This window comes from Nycticebus coucang, chromosome 6 (genome assembly GCF_027406575.1).
Source record: "Nycticebus coucang isolate mNycCou1 chromosome 6, mNycCou1.pri, whole genome shotgun sequence".
Taxonomy (NCBI): domain Eukaryota; kingdom Metazoa; phylum Chordata; class Mammalia; order Primates; family Lorisidae; genus Nycticebus; species Nycticebus coucang.
The window spans coordinates 53,850,495-53,866,216 of record NC_069785.1 but is presented as its reverse complement, the minus strand read 5'-3'; the positions used below and the strand labels follow the sequence as shown (position 1 = coordinate 53,866,216).

Genomic DNA, 15,722 nt, shown 5'->3' with positions numbered 1-15,722 from the left:
ATTGCACACATCAACTGGTCCACTGCGTCAATGACGTTACACTGATTGGAGCTGATGTGCAGGAAATAGCAAGCTCTGTACTTTAGATGCCTTAGTAATTATGTAAACCAGAGGCAGCAGGTAAATCCCAACAATATTCAGGGGCTTGTAACCTCAGTGAAGTTTTGGAGGGGAGCGGGCATTACATGGTCTGGATATCCCCTCCAAAATGAAGGGGTACATGCTGCCCTTGAGCCATCTGCCATTATAAAAGAATGTTTAGTGGGGTGGCACCTGTGGCTCAAAGGAGTAGGGCACTGGCCCAAAATGCTGGAAGTGGGTTCAAACCCAGCCCTGGCCAAAGACTGCAAAAAAAAAAGAATGTTTAGTGGATCTTTTTGGATTTGGGAGTCAACGTACACTTTATTTCACTGTGCTACTTTGACCTTTTGCCAAGTAAAGGATAGATGCTGCCTATTTTTAGTGAGGACCAGAGTAGGAGAATGTTCTGCACTAAGTATGGGCCATAGGGCAAACTTCTTCACTTGGGCGTGATAGCCCAGCAGACCAACAGATGCTGGCTGTGAATCCTTTGGCCAGGATCAGTGAGAAAACTGAGTGTAGGCTCTTGGGCTTTGGAACACACCCATTCCCTCTTTTGTAGATAATCCTCTCTCTTTTTGAGACAGTCTTTTTTCTTTTCTTTTCTTTTCTTTGTTTTACCTCCCCCCAACCCCACCCCTGCCCTTTTTTTGAGACAGAGTCTCACTCTGTTGCCTGAGGCTAGAGTGTTATGGTGTCATAGCTCACAGCAACCTCAAACTTCTAGACTGAAGTAATCCTCTTGCCTCAGCCTCCCGAGTAGCTGAGACTACAGGCATACACTCCTACACTGAGCTAATTTTTCTATTTTTAGTAGAGAAGGGGTCTTGCTTTTGCCCAGGCTGGTCTTGAACTCCTGAGCTCAAGCAATCCTCCTGTCTCAGCCTCCCAGAGTGCTAGGATTGCAGGTGTGAGCCACAGCACCTGGTCTGAAATCTATACTTTTGAGTGGAGGGCAGACTGATGTGGAGAGCTCAAGGCTCAAGTTTGAGTATCCAGAGACTATAGGGAGGCCATTTGGGCAACTGGGAAATGAAGAGAAGTGGGAGAACAGAGACCAGAGAAAGAAAGGAGGAAGTGCCTTCTGGGAACAGTATCTGTTACATATCACTGCAGGACAAATCAAACTCAGCAGCTTGAGACAGCAAACATTCACTGTATCACACAGGTTCTGAGGTCGGGAATCCAGAAATGGATTAGCTGGGTGGTTCTAGCTCAGGGTCTCCTACAGGCTGTATTCAAGGCAGAGTGACCCCACGTTCTCCAAAGGCTTCCCTGCGCTGGAGGAGCTGTTTCCTCCATGGCTCACGTGGTTCTTGGCAGAGGCTTCAGTTTCTCCCTGTGTGGGCTCTCCGTGAACATTTTGAGTGACCTCACAGCGCAGCAGCTAGATTCCCCAGAGCAAAAGACCCGAGAGAGACAGCAAAGCAGGAAAGCCACAATGTCTGTCAGAGCCTCCCCTCAGGACTGAAGCTGTGTTCCACTGATCACATAAACCAGCTGCGAATTGAACTACCCGTGTTCTGAATGAACCAGCCTTAGAGCAGGACATGCAATGGCACGGAAACAAGCAGCAGGACCCGCTGGGAGCTGTCTTGAAAGCTGGCTGTCACAGTGACCTTGCCTTTCCCCGGCCAATTTTGCCTCCTTTCTCTAAAGACACTCTAGTCAGGCTTTAGCAGACCAGGCTCAGGGAGCTATTTTGAGGTTGGTTTAATGGAGATTTGGTTTATGAAACTTGAGAATATGTAGAAGTGGGCCAAGAACTAACCATGTAAAGAACTTTAGAGAAATTAATACTGTGCATCCCCCCCTCCATCCCCCACTGACGATTACAGTAGGACCATGGATCTGTTTGGAGATATAGATGACATTTCTTCAGAGAGTGATGAGGACAATCTACCACCTATCCCAAGAAAATCTGTGGTAAGTAAAACCACTCATCTCCACTGATCCCATTACTGAAAGCCAAGAAAAAGTTTCAGAGCCCAATGGGTCTGTTTCTCTCCTGTTGAGAGAGGACGTGGATAGCCAAACATCTGATGAGTGGGTGACTTTCTTAGCTGTGGTGGGAATTTCTAGATATAAGAAGGCACAGAAGGAATTGCTTAGAAGGAGACTGATGGCAAACTTCGGGGCCTGGACTATGAGAAGTCATAATGTGAAGCCTTGGACCGAAAGGTTTCTCTTAATCAAACCTGAGCCATACAGCATAGGTTATGCTGATGTTCTTTGCTGGTTTTAATAGTTACTTAGTGTGGATGGGGGGAATAATTTCATGCTTCTTTTGCTGAGTATATCACACAAAATAAGTCAAAATAGATGCCTTTTCTAGTAATGTTGGCAAACAGGTCTTGTTTCCTGTGGGGTTTTGTTTTGGTTTTGTGTATGTGTTTAAGGTGAGGTTTTTAGGGAGAGGCTTGGAAGGGTTGCTGACCGTTTTATACCTGCATCTGCCTAATACAGGAAGACTTGATCTAGAAATATTTCCTGTCTCTTTAAGCTTCCACATTCTCATTTCTCTCTTAGGATAAACACGGAGGGTCTCAGGACCAGGAGGAGGAAGAACCCATTTCTGAAACAACAATCGAAATAGAAATTCCCAGGATCAATTCAGATTTAGGAAATGATTTGTATTTTGTTAAGCTACCTAAGTTCCTCAGCATAGAACCCAAGTAAGAGTAATAATTAAACATTATAAAATTTGAATAAAAATGTATAGAACGTAAATTTTTAAAAATTTATTATGAATCGACTAATCACAAAGATGGGAGACTAAAAAACAAATTTAGGATGTGCTGAGGTAGAAAAACAGTGAATTACTAGTGAGAAAGAATTTTTTTTTTTTTTTTGTAGAGACAGAGTCTCACATACCACCCTCAGGTAGAGTGCCGTGGCATCACACAGCTCACAGCAACCTCTAACTCTTGGGCTTAAGCGATTCTCTTGCCTCAGCCTCCCGAGCAGCTGGGACTACAGGCGCCCGCCACAACGCCCGGCTATTTTTTTGTTGCAATTTGGCCGGGGCTGGGTTTGAACCCGCCACCCTCGGCATATGGGGCCGGCGCCCTACTCACTGAGCCACAGGCGCCGCCCATGAGAAAGAATTTTAATGTTAGTAATTTTTTTTTTTTTGAGACAGAACCTCAAGCTGTTGCCCTGGGTAGAGTGCCGTGGCATCACAGCTCACAGCAACCTCTAACTCCTGGGCTCAAGCGAGTCTCCTGTCTCAGCCTCCCAAGTAGCTGGGACCACAGGTGCCTGCCACAATGCCCAGCTATTTTTTGGTTGCAGCTGTCATTGTTGTTTGGCAGGCCCGGGCTGGATTCGAACCCACCAGCTCAGGTGTATGTGGCGGGCACCTTAGCCGCTTGAGCCACAGGAGCCGAGACGATGTTAGCAATTTTTGTAGCATTTTGGCACTTTCCTTTAAATGAATAGGTCATAGATCAATGTATTTTTCATGTATAAAGCTGAAAATCATAAAATGAGAAAAAGTATGCTAGAAAAATCACAAATTGTCAGTGTAAAAGCCATTGTGAATCTACAAATAAAATGATTTGGGCCAACAAAATAGTACAATGGGTAGTATGCATTAAGGTACATGCATGCAAACTTTTGTGCAATTAAACACAACAAATTTTCTAAAAAAAAAAATTATATATATTTTATATAAATATATAGATAGATAAACCAGCTGGGCATGGTGGCTCACACCTGTAATCCTAGCATTCTAGAAGGTTGAGACAGGTAGACTGCTTAAACTCAGGAGTTTGAGATCAGCCTGAGCAAGAGCGAGACCCCCGTCTCTAAAAATGAAACTACCGGGCGGCGCCTGTGGCTCAGTCAGTAAGGCGCCGGCCCCATATACCGAGGGTGGTGGGTTCAAACCCGGCCCCGGCCAAACTGCAACCAAAAAATAGCCGGGCGTTGTGGCGGGTGCCTGTAGCCCCAGCTACTTGGGAGGCTGAGGCAGGAGAATCACATAAGCCCAGGAGTTGGAGGTTGCTGTGAGCTGTGTGAGGCCACGGCACTCTACTGAGGGCCATAAAGTGAGACTCTGTCTCCACAAAAAAAAAAAAAAAAAAAGAAACTACCCAGACGTTGTGGTGGGAGCCTCTGTAGTCCCAGCTAACTAGGGAGGCTGAGGCAAGAGGATCACTTGAACCCTAAAGTTTGAGGTTGCTGTGAACTATGACACCATGGCACTCTACCCAGGGCAACTGAGTAAGACTTTCTCTCAAAAATAAAATAAATAAGTAAAAGAAAAATAAAGTGGCTCAAAGGAGTAGGGCACAGGCCCCATATGCTGAAGGTGGCGGGTTCAAACCCAGCCCCGGGGAAAACAACAACAACAACAACAACAACAAAAAAACCCAGCCCTGGCCAAAAACTGCAAAAAAATAAAAATAAAAATAAAGATAGACCATAAGTCACCTATACTTTAAACAACACTTCATCAAAGAAGATTTTGAATTACAAGTCACATTTGGAGTTTATTTTAGGCATTGTTTTTTGTTTATTTGAAACAGTCTCATTCTGTTGCCCCAGGCTAGAATGCCATGGCGTCATAGCTCACAGCAGCCTCCAACAAACTCCTGGGCTCAAGTAACCCAGAGCCTTATCCCCTCTCCTTGGGAGCTCCTGGTGTGTCTTTGCCTGCATCCTACTTTGATTCTGTTTCCACTGCTAAGAATTCTCTTGTCTCAGCATCTCCAGTAGCTGGCACAAGAGGCACCCGCCACAACGCCTAACTTTTTTTTCTTTTTTTTTTAGAGACGGGATCCTGCTCTTGCTCAGGCTGGTCTCAGACTTCTAAGCTCAAGGGATCCTCTTGCGTCAGCCTCTCAGAGGTTTAGGATTACAGGCGCAAGCCACTGCACTGGTGCTATTTCAGGCATTATGTTTCAAAAACAAATTTTAAGAAAATACAATAATTTGCCCACTTCTTTGAAGATTTACATGAAGTTATTTATCTACTGTGGTTTTTAAAAACACATTGGTATATGCTATAGAGATAATTTTTATAGTATTAATCATATTCATTATTAAATATGGCTAATATGACATTAAAAAACAATTTTTAGACCTTTTGATCCTCAGTCCTATGAAGATGAATTTGAAGATGAGAAAATACTTGATGAGGAAGATAGAACCAGGTTAAGACTAAAGGTACCATCCTCTGCCTACTCCCTTTTTCTTTGAGTTCCCCCCTTTTTTTTTTTTTTAATTTGGAACTAACAAAAGGATTATGTTTATTGAGGGCAAGGGGATGCAAACAATGTAAAAAACAAAAGCTCATCTGGCATTTAATTAACTTTTTCTTCTCTGCTTGACAAATGGGAGTTGGATTTTATTTGTATACATTCTAAGGATCCTGATCTGCTCATGAAATCCTTATGTAGGGAGAAGCTGTGGGGCAGATGTTTGAAGCAATCCTTTGAGAGAACACTTCCCAGGGCAGAGTAATTGCTCGGTGCTGCCGACTTCTTTCCCTTCTGCTTCACGTGTACTTCAAAATAGTCGTTGCACGCGATGGTGAGGCCCGCGATTAGGGAAAAGCAGCTCTGGAAGCCCACTTTGCCATCTCAGCACTGGTCCAGGTCCTTCGTTATTTTGTCTAAGGCCAGAGGGTCTTTTTGATTTTCCAAAAATCCCGGGAACTTCTTCTCCATGAGCACTCTGAGGTCCTCCTTTGTTAAGTAGCCTTTATCCCCGGCAGATTTGTGAAACTTGAACATCCTGGTTTCCATGGCGTGCTCCATCTGAGATGGCATTTTGGTGAGATCTAGTGGGCCGAGAGGTGCGGCGGACGCTGGCTGGGGCGCGGGCGGCCAACAGAGCTGCGGGCGGCCAACAGAGCTGCGGCCGGCCTTTTTTTTTTGAGACAGAGTCTCACTTTGTCATAGAATGCATTGGTATCATAGCTCACAGCAACCTCGGACTCCTGGGCTCAAGCGATCCTCCTGCCTCAGCCTCCCGAGTAGCTGGGACTACAGGTGCCTGCCACAATGCCTCGCTATTTTTAGAGACAAGGTCTGGCTCTTGCGCAAGCTGGTCTAGAACGTAAGAACTCAGGCAATCCGCCCTACTCTGCCTCCCAAAGTGCTGGGATTAGAGGTGTGAGCCACCTTGCCAGCCTGAGTTTTTCCTTTTATCAAGTAAAACAGGGGGATGACAACTTGAGACTTGGCCTCATGAAAATCTTTGATGTTTCCTGTTCAATCAATAAATAGCTCTTTGGACTGAGGAAATTAAATATCTTTTCGGAATTTTTTTTTTTTGTAGAGACAGAGTCTCACTTTATGGCCTTCGGTAGAGTGCTGTGTCATCACACAGCTCACAGCAACCTCCAACTCCTGGGCTTAGGCGATTCTCTTGCCTCAGCCTCCCGAGTAGCTGGGACTACAGGCGCCCGCCACAACACCCGGCTATTTTTTGGTTGCAGTTCAGCCGGGGCCAGGTTTGAACCCGCCACCCTTGGTATATGGGGCCAGTGCCTTACCAACCGAGCCACAGGCGCTGCCCTTTTCGGAATATTTTTAAGAGAGAAGCTGCATACCCCTTTTTAGCCCTGTATAATTGTCACACTGCCTAATTTTTTTTTTTTTTGCAATTGTAATTTTTTGACAGAGAGAAAAATTTTTGAAAACTGTTAGCTACTCTGCTGTTATTATAAATAACAGTGCAGCCAGGTATATGGAACTGCCTGCATCTTATAGTGGGTTGATCCTAGCAACTTCTGACAATAGAGAAGTCTCAGGCTCTCGTGGATATGCTAATTATGCACAAAAAGGGACTTTGTCCTTAGTTGGTTCCTCTCTAGAATACCTGGGATGAAAAAATACTACTATTGCTTTTCACAGAGATGTTCACAGGAATCCTATGAGCTTCTGCCAGGGGCCCCAGCAGCAGCACTGGGCAGGGTCAATTTTTATGTTGCTTTTGTGACTTGAGTTCCCTGCTATATGAGTAGACAAACTTGAACTCAAAAACAGGGCAAGACACAGGTCTCAGGTTTCAATTTGTTGTTAGTTCTTTTTTAAAGATGTAAAGTTCATGCCCAGAGTGTTCCAGTCTCCCTAGAGGAAGGGGCACTTATTTGGCCGTTCTTTACTGCACTCACGGCTCTTCAAGCGTCCCTGCAATAGGCCGAGGTCTCACTTTTACCTGCCTGCCTCAAGGGAAGCCAAAGCCTTATTCTTCTCTCCTTGGGAGCTCGGGGTATGTTCGATAACACCTCGGCCTGCATCCTACTTAGGTCATGTTTCCACTGCTAAGAACTGCAGTTCAGATATGTATGTCTGTTTAGTTTAACCAACATCTGTAGGTATTTGAAGCTGGTGGGTTCAGTTGTAGAAGCAGCTGCTTTTTATAAGCTTATTCTGTCATTACCTATCAGTTTGTGGCATGTGATTATAAATCGCCTGAGAAACAAAAAATATTTAGTTTAGCTCAATTGGTTTTCAAATGTCTTTGTGTTTTGAACCAGGTAGAAAATACTATACGTTGGAGAGTACGCCGGGATGAAAAAGGGAATAAAGTTAAAGAAAGCAATACTCGCATAGTCAAGTGGTCAGATGGAAGGTGAACACAAAGGGAAGCATGGGATGGGGACACGGTGTATTTGGGGGACATTTTTCTTTTTTTTTTGTAGAGACAGAGTCTCACCGTACCGCCCTCGGGTAGAGTGCCATGGCGTCACACGGCTCACAGCAACCTCTAACTCTTGGGCTTACGCGATTCTCTTGCCTCAGCCTCCCGAGCAGCTGGGACTACAGGCGCCCGCCACAACGCCCGGCTATTTTTCTGTTGCAGTTTGGCCGGGGCTGGGTCTGAACCCGCCACCCTCAGCATATGGGGCCGGCGCCCTACTCACTGAGCCACAGGCGCCACCCTGGGGGACATTTTTCATTAAAGAATTGTCAAAGTTATAGGGCCCTTGCATTACCTAGGAAACCTGAAGTAAGGCTGTGTTCACCTAGCTATGTTGGTGGCAGACTTTACAAGTAGACCCAAGATGTGATCAAAGCCCTTTTAGCTGTATGATTGATATGAAAGACTAAGGTTGGCTACCATTATTGATATTGGACATTACAAATGGATTTTTTTTTTTTTGAGACAGAGTCTCTCTGTTGCCCCAGGCCATGGTGCTATGGAGTCATCCTTGCTCACAGTAACCTCAAACTCCTGGATCAATCAATCTTCCTGCCTTAGCCTCCTTAGTAGCTAGGACTATAGGTGCCCACTATGTGCCCATGATGCTAGTTTTTTAATTCTATTTTTATTTTTATTTTTTATTTTTTTTTGATTTTTGGCCGGGGCTGGGTTTGAACCCACCACCTCCGGCAAATGGGACCGGCGCCCTACCACTTGAGCCACAGGCGCCGCCCCTTAATTCTATTTTTAGTAGAGATGGGTCTCACTCTTCCTCAGGCTGGTCTCAAACTCCTGAGCTCAGGCAATCCACCTGCTTCAGCCTCCCAGAGTGCTAGGATTATAGGCGTGAGCCACCACGCCCAGCCATAAATAGGTATTTTTGAGAAGTTGTTTCTGTTTTGCTAATGGAGTGGTAGAGATTTCAACTGAAATCTAATTGTTTTGGAATTTAAAAGTTGAAAAGAGGATAGATTTTTACCACTTTTTACTTTGAAAGGAGATAGGTTATTTAGAGCATCTCTTCTGGTTTTCTTACGAATTCACTATGAGGAAAGGATCCTGCAGTTCCAGGCTATTTTGCTAACAGGGTAGAATGGAAGTTGTAGGAGTCATTAAATGTCCACCTAATACCTGACTTGTTTCTCATTTTCAGCATGTCCCTGCATTTAGGCAAGGAAGTGTTTGATGTCTACAAAGCCCCATTGCAGGGCAATTGCAACCACTTGTTCGTAAGAGAAGACACTGGTCTACAAGGACAAACCATCTTTAAATCCAAACTTACCTTTAGGTAAATATCCACATGGACACGTGTTGCAGTTAAGGAGCAACAAAGCAGACATGTTATACAAAAAGCTTGACTCACTTGATTGACATAATTTCAAAGTACAGTTCACCAAGGACCATGGTTTGGTTCTGATACACTTTTTTTTCTTCTTTCTTTCTTTTTTTTTTTTTTTTTATTGAGACAGTCTTAACTCCTGTCATCCTGGGTAGAGTGCCATGGCATCATCATAGCTCATAGCAACCTCAAACTCTTGGCTCAGGAGAGCCTCTTTCCTTGGTTTTTCTATTTTTAGTAGAGATGGGGTCTCACTCTTGCTCAGGCTGGTCTCGAACTCCTGAGCTCAAGCAATCCACCTGCCTCGGCCTCCCAGAGTGCTAGGATTCCAGGTGTGAGCCACCATGCCCAGCTGGTATGGTTCTGATATACTTTTTTCAAGTTTACTATACGTTATTATTTCTCAGGGAGATAGTTCACACTATTAATTTCACAGGAGACTAGTTAACCCAGAAACCCCCTGCATTAGTCCACACCGATCAGTGCACCTGGTAAGAGGTGTAGTAGACTTGTCTTTGGTGGTCTGCGGGTCTGTTCCCTTGAAAGGAATTGCCCTGCGAAGCTAAGCCATCAACGGAATGGTGCTGGTGTGTCTGCGACAGGCATTACTGCTGTGGCTCCCCCCTCACCTGAGGCAGCTGAGCTCACTCACTGCTGTGGTCCCTTCCCCAAACTTTCTCTTTGAAAGACATAGTACTGTTGTTGATTAGGAGTTGGTTTTCTTAGAGAGGTGGAGCACTTACAAGGTCCTTTTGGGGATGGTGCAAATATTCTAAAATCAGCTGTGGTCACGGTTGCTCGACTTTGTAAATAAATAGTTTACTTGTATACTTAAAATTTGTGGCATGCAAATTACACTCAGGAAATTTGTTAGTCTTTTTAAAATCTTGGAGAAGGGTCTACATCTCACTGATTTCCGGTTTCCTTATCTGTAAAATGGAGATAGCAACATCTATCTCACAGGGATGTCGTAAGTCAAATGACACAGAAAACATCATGCAGAGACCTGGTACAATAAATGGTGCCCAATACAACCTCGTTTTTTTTAGGAAGGCATTTCCTTCTGTCCTGGGACTCTTTCCCTTGGATTGTCTCCCTGGGCTGTCGTGAGGCCCCTGTTGCCACGTTGACCTGCCTCCTTGCTTTGACTTCCTTCTGACTTTTTCCAGATGGAGGGACTCATCTTTAGTTCTCAAATTGCATTGTCTTGGCATTGGTGCCACCCTCTAGGAACTGGGATGTCATATTCCGCCCCCCTCCTCTCCTCCCTATGATACATTCTGGGTTAGTCTTTGTAAAAGCCCTGACCTCACCACCTGGGAGGTGGGGCCCAGGGAGCAGCTGCTCAGGGAGCAGAGCCAAGGACCCAGGTCCCACCTCCTTGCTGTGCTGAGGGTGAGGTCATCATTTCCATAGGTGCTTTTGCTGTTGATCTGATTAACTATAGTTGTTCTTAAATAGTGAGACGTTTTTGTTCCTTTCCTGCAGACCTCATTCTACTGACAGTGCCACACATAAAAAGATGACCTTGCCACTTGCTAACAGAAATTCAAAGAAACAGAAAATTAGAATCTTACCCATTGCTGGTTGTGATCCTGAATGTCAGCGTGCAGACATGATGAAGGTATATTTGCTAAACTTTAATCCTGGTATATTTGGGGTATTAACAACTGTGTTTTTCAGAATACTAACTTACCATTTCTTGTTGCCACTGCTATTTTATTTCTTACAGTTATGAGGAAGCCATCTTAACCTTCATTAATTACAGTAATGTTGATGGCTGCTAGTGGGATTATATTAAACAAGAGACTCAGATGCTCTTCCCTTCATGAGATTTTTTTTTTTTTAATTTAGGATTTTAAAAATGTAACCTTCAACAGATAGTATCTACTGTGTTAGTAGATAGAAGGGTGGAAGAACATTTGTGACTGGACTGACACTGGCCCAAGCGGTGAACCCCAACATGCAGAATGCAGATTAAAAGAAAGGATTCTACGTGGTGGCCCAGGGAGACCTCTCCACCTGTGATCAGGGACTGTGGGGAGCCCTTTGGGTTGAGGGGCTGGGACAGGAAGCTGGGAGCTGCTGAGGGAATTTGGTGGAGCCCAGGAAGGTCAGGTGTCTGGCCCAGGGACCAACAGAAAATAGCCACTGCCGCTCCAGTGCGCCCGTCAGGCTGGCCACTTCTTGCTGGGCCCTGAGTGGCAGCACAGAGGACAGGGAAGCTCCTGAGGACACACCTGTGCTGGATCTGAACATGCTGCTCAGTGTGGGGGATCCCTCGGCCCCTTCACCCCGGTCTTGCCGTCATACCTCCAAACGAAACCCCACATCGGTGTGTGGGAAGGAACACGGCATGGCTGTTGTCCTGTACGAGGCATTACACGTTCTTTATGGCAGAAGTGGGCTCAAGTGGACATGAAAGTAGTTCCTTTTTTAAGTTAATGAGTTTACTGGCTTTACAGAAAGAAGAACGGTTGAGGGCTTCCACTCACCAGGGGTCTAAGAAAACCCATCTGTGGGAGAAGCAGAACCAGCAAAGGCTGAGTGTTCAGGATCCTAACAGTGAAGATGAGGAGGAAAACGCCGTCAGCCTGGCTGCCATCAAAAACTATTACCAAGGGGAACCCCGAGGTGAGTTGGGTGTGAGGTCCCATCTCTACATCTCGGGGTGCCGGCGCCTGCTTTGCTCTGGTGAGCCCTCACTCCCTGCCTTACTCTTACTTAGGAAAATAGTACAAAAGTCTTTTGTTGGTGGGGGGAGAGAGGACCACTTTCCCACAGATAAGGTTAGCTGTGAAAATAAGGTATTCTCAAAATAATTTATGTCCTTGTGGATGAAAGTGTGTAACAGGCAGTTTTCTTGCTTGTGCAATCAAGGACCCTATAGTTAAGCCTCATCGTTCTTTAAAATGATGTGTTAGTGAAGTTTCTTGGATACTTAAAAGTGATCAGATAACCTAACAACAAAACTTCTCAGGGCGGCGCTTGGAGCTCAAAGGAGTAGGGCGCCAGCCCCATATGCCAGAGGTGGTAGGTTCAAACCCAGCCCCGGCCAAAAACTGCAAAAAAAAACCAAATTCTCAAATCTAAAGTCATTTCATGTCTGAAAGCTTCATTTCCACTGAAACTTAAAAAAAAATTCTTGGATCTCTAGGAAAAACGTACTGTGGGATGTAACAATATTCAATAAAAGAAAAGTTTAAGAATGAACAGATCATCTTTGAAGGTCAATCCCATGTCTCAAGTGCCTTTCCTTTCAGAGGCACAAGCCAGAATCAATTCCTCAGACAGTGATGAGGGGTCAGAAGATAAGGCTCCAGGATTGCTCAAAGCAAAGAAACTCACCAGTGACGAGGTAAGACCAGACGTATTCAGTAGTAGGGCTTTCCCCTGTGCCTGGGAGCCGACTCCCGGGAGTGAGCAGGAGTGCAGACAGATGGCTCCAGTTCAGAGAAATTCAGTACGATAGATGCAGTTATAGGAGTAGGAATGGCTCAGAGGACAGTCTGATACCTGTGCTTGGGTGGGTCTTGGAAGGATCCCCAGAGGAGGAAACCTCAGCTGGGTGCTGAAGGAGTGGAAGCTTGAAGGCTCCCAGGCCCCGAGACACCAAGTCTCAGCTGGAGAACTACAAATAGTTCAGTACAGGTAAAGCAAGGGGTCTGCTATGATCACTGTGGGAACCTGGGTATAATTGTCCACTGTTTGGACATAATAGTAGTTGAAGGTTATTTCATTTCCATGTTATCCAAGTATTTTTCCTTTGTTTCCTTTTCCCCTTCTGAAATCACAGGGGCAAAGAAATTTTAAGCCTTTTTTTTTTCTGAGACAGAGTCTCACTATGTCACCCTCAGTAGAGTGATGTGATGTCTTAGCTCACAGCAACCTCCAACTCTTGGGCTTAAGTGATTGTCTTGCCTCAGCCTCCCAAGTAACCGAGATTACAGGCGCCACCCTCGGTATATGGGGCCGGCACCCTACTCACTGAGCCACAGGTGCCGCCCAGTCACATAATGTTTAGTTAAACATCAGTCACTTGTATGTTCATTTTTTTCTCTCTCTCTCTATACAACACACACACACATATAGGTTTAGCTGTCCCTCAGAATCTGTAGGGGATTGGTTCCAAGACCCTCCAAAATACCAAAATCTTTGGATGCTCAAATCCCTTGCATAAAATGGCATAGTATTTGCATATAAATTGCATAATCCTTCCATATACTTCAGTTTTTTCTTTCTTTTGAGACAGTCTCCCTCTGTCGCTCAGGCTAGAGTGCTGTGGCAGCAGCCTAGCTCATTGCAACCTCAAATTTATAAGCTAGAGTGATCTTCCTGCCTTACCTTCCTATGGGCACCCGCCACAATACGTGGCTCATTTTTCTGTTTTTAATAGAGAGAGGGTCTTGCTTAGGCTGGTGTCACAATCCTGAGCTCAAGGGATGCACATGCCTTGGCTTCCTAGAGTGTGGGGATTACAGGCATGACCCATCACGTCCGGCTTGGCTTCCTTCTCATATTCTTTATCTTTAGATTACTTATAATACCTAATATAATGTAAATGCTACTGTGAAGAGCTGGCTTCTCCAATGTCAGCTCAAAACTACTTTAGAAAAAATTTCCAGAAATATTTTATATGGAATTTTATTTCTTATCTCTCATTTCTGTTCAGGAGGACTTTCCCAAAAGAGGAAAGCTGGGGGTAAAGAGGAAGAAGATGCTATAAACCCCTAAAGTGTGCATGCTTGTATGTGTCGCATTCAACAGTTTGTTTTAAAACAATAATGAAATGACTTTTTTAAATTATTTTTATTAAATCATAACTTTGTACATTGATGCATTGAAATGACTTGTTTTGATTGAAATGAATCGTTTCTGTATAATCCTCGTTGTGAATAAAAATTTTTCCATCTTTTTTTTTTTTTGGCTGGGGCTGGGTTTGAACCTGCCACCTCTGGCATATGGGACCGGCGCCCTACTCCTTGAGCCACAGGCGCCGCCATGAATAAAAATTTTTCAAAAGCATATGATTCTAGAAAATCTAAGTTTCCCGAGGGAGATCATTTTGGTAACTGCTCAGGGTGGGTCTCAGGTATTGGTGCATTCCTGCTGCTCTGCCCCCCGCCACCTCCTCCAGGACGGCCTCCCCCTCCTGCTTCGCTGGGTTCTAGGCCCTCCTGTGCTCTGTAGTCACCTTGGCATGGCGTTAGTGCCACTTACCACATGGCACTGTATCTCAGAAGAGCAGGTACAGCAGAGAGAGCTCATTGGACACCCGGTGCTTTCACAGGCACCATGTGGGCCGTCCCAAGCCCAATCCTCAGAACCCCTTGCAGGGCAGGTGCTGTTACAGCCTTTCTACGGATGCGGAAGCTGAAGATTAAAGAGCTGAAGATCTTTGTACAATGCCTTTTCTCCCTGAGTAAACATATAAGTCTTCTGAGACAAGGGTTAGGATCTTAGAGGCACAGCATTCCCAATGCATAGCAGATACTTTAGTGACACATACTGAAAATATCTACCTGAGGTAAATGGTCACCATTAGGTTTAGGGAAAAGAGCATTGGGAAACAAAATACTGGATTTGACTTCTAGTTTTGTGACTATTACAGTAGCTGGAACATGATAGGCACCTAATAAATACCTATTGAATGAATAAACCAGTGGCATTATCTTGGGCAAATCATGTAACTTCTGACATCAGTTTCCTCAACTAGTTGGGGTTTGGAGTTGATCATGTCAATCTTTCTGGACCTAATGTTTATATTTCTCTATCTTGGACAGTTGAATACTAGATATATTTTTAAAATGTTTTGTTAAATAGAAATGATCAAAGGAAAAAATGGCCAATTTCACCAGGCAGAAACCCCCAATTAATATTCTATTTTCTTCTTTTATTAACAGCATAACTTTTTTGTTTGTTTTGAGACACAGTCTTACTATATCACCCTCGGTAGAGTGCGGTGGCATCACAGCTCATAGCAACCTCAAACTCTTGGGCTTAAGTGATTCTCTTGCCTCAGCCTCCCAAGTAATTGGGGTTACAGGCGCCCACCACAATGCCCAGCTATTTTTTTTCTGGCAGTGGCCATTGTTGTTTAGCAGGCCCAGGCCAGTGTATGTGGCTGGTGCCCTAACACCTGAGCAATGGGTACCAAGCCTTAACAGCATAACTTAATGGTTATAAACACTTTCATAATTAGCATTAAGTCCTGAAAGAGAATTTAGAGACTCATTTAGAACACTGAGAGTTACTAGCACAATTTAATTATAAGATCAGGTTTTTCTCTTTTGTTTTTTTTGGCCGGGGTTGGGTTTGAACCTGCCACCTCCGGTATATGGGGCCGGTGCCCTACTCACTGAGCCACAGGCACTGCCCAGATCAGGTATTCATTTTGTGGAGCTAGCCTTGAGGCTCTGGTATGTATGTGAGCAGAAAAGGGATTGGCTAGGGAGTTGGGCTGGGATCTGCAGGCCCTCAACCCTTGCAAACCATGCAGGAAAGGTTAAAATTTGAAGGAAAAAAAAATGGGAATTTCAGACCCACATGTGGTCAGCCACCCCCTACTATTTGGTACCTCAAACCCATTAATGTTTCACTAATTTTCTGTTTTGGTAGATGTAGATAGGTGACTGATAAAAAT

At 44.6% G+C, this 15,722-nt stretch overlaps 1 protein-coding gene and 1 pseudogene across 1 annotated transcript; one reads left to right on the top strand and one right to left on the bottom strand.

Annotated features, from left to right (window-relative positions):
* Positions 1–1,909: 1,909 nt before the first annotated feature.
* Positions 1,910–13,979, top strand: LOC128587211 (RNA polymerase-associated protein LEO1-like). Its single transcript, XM_053593130.1, has 9 exons — positions 1,910–2,007; positions 2,611–2,756; positions 5,169–5,253; positions 7,574–7,668; positions 8,894–9,028; positions 10,568–10,703; positions 11,545–11,713; positions 12,343–12,437; positions 12,620–13,979. The coding sequence occupies exons 1-9, from the start codon at positions 1,927–1,929 to the stop codon at positions 12,668–12,670; spliced, it is 993 nt and encodes a 330-aa protein (XP_053449105.1). The 5' UTR covers positions 1,910–1,926; the 3' UTR covers positions 12,671–13,979.
* Positions 5,308–5,858, bottom strand: LOC128587672 (protein S100-A10-like; annotated as a pseudogene).
* Positions 13,980–15,722: the final 1,743 nt, after the last annotated feature.

Bases quoted from the DNA above. Each gene is read 5' to 3' on its own strand.
- LOC128587211 (XM_053593130.1), top strand. From the start codon at position 1,927: ATGGATCTGTTTGGAGATATAGATGACATTTCTTCAGAGAGTGATGAG. The intron at 2,757-5,168 runs GTAAGAGTAATA...AACAATTTTTAG, and splicing joins TTCCTCAGCATAGAACCCAA to ACCTTTTGATCCTCAGTCCT. The intron at 12,438-12,619 runs GTAAGACCAGAC...GGGTCTTGGAAG, and splicing joins AGAAACTCACCAGTGACGAG to GATCCCCAGAGGAGGAAACC.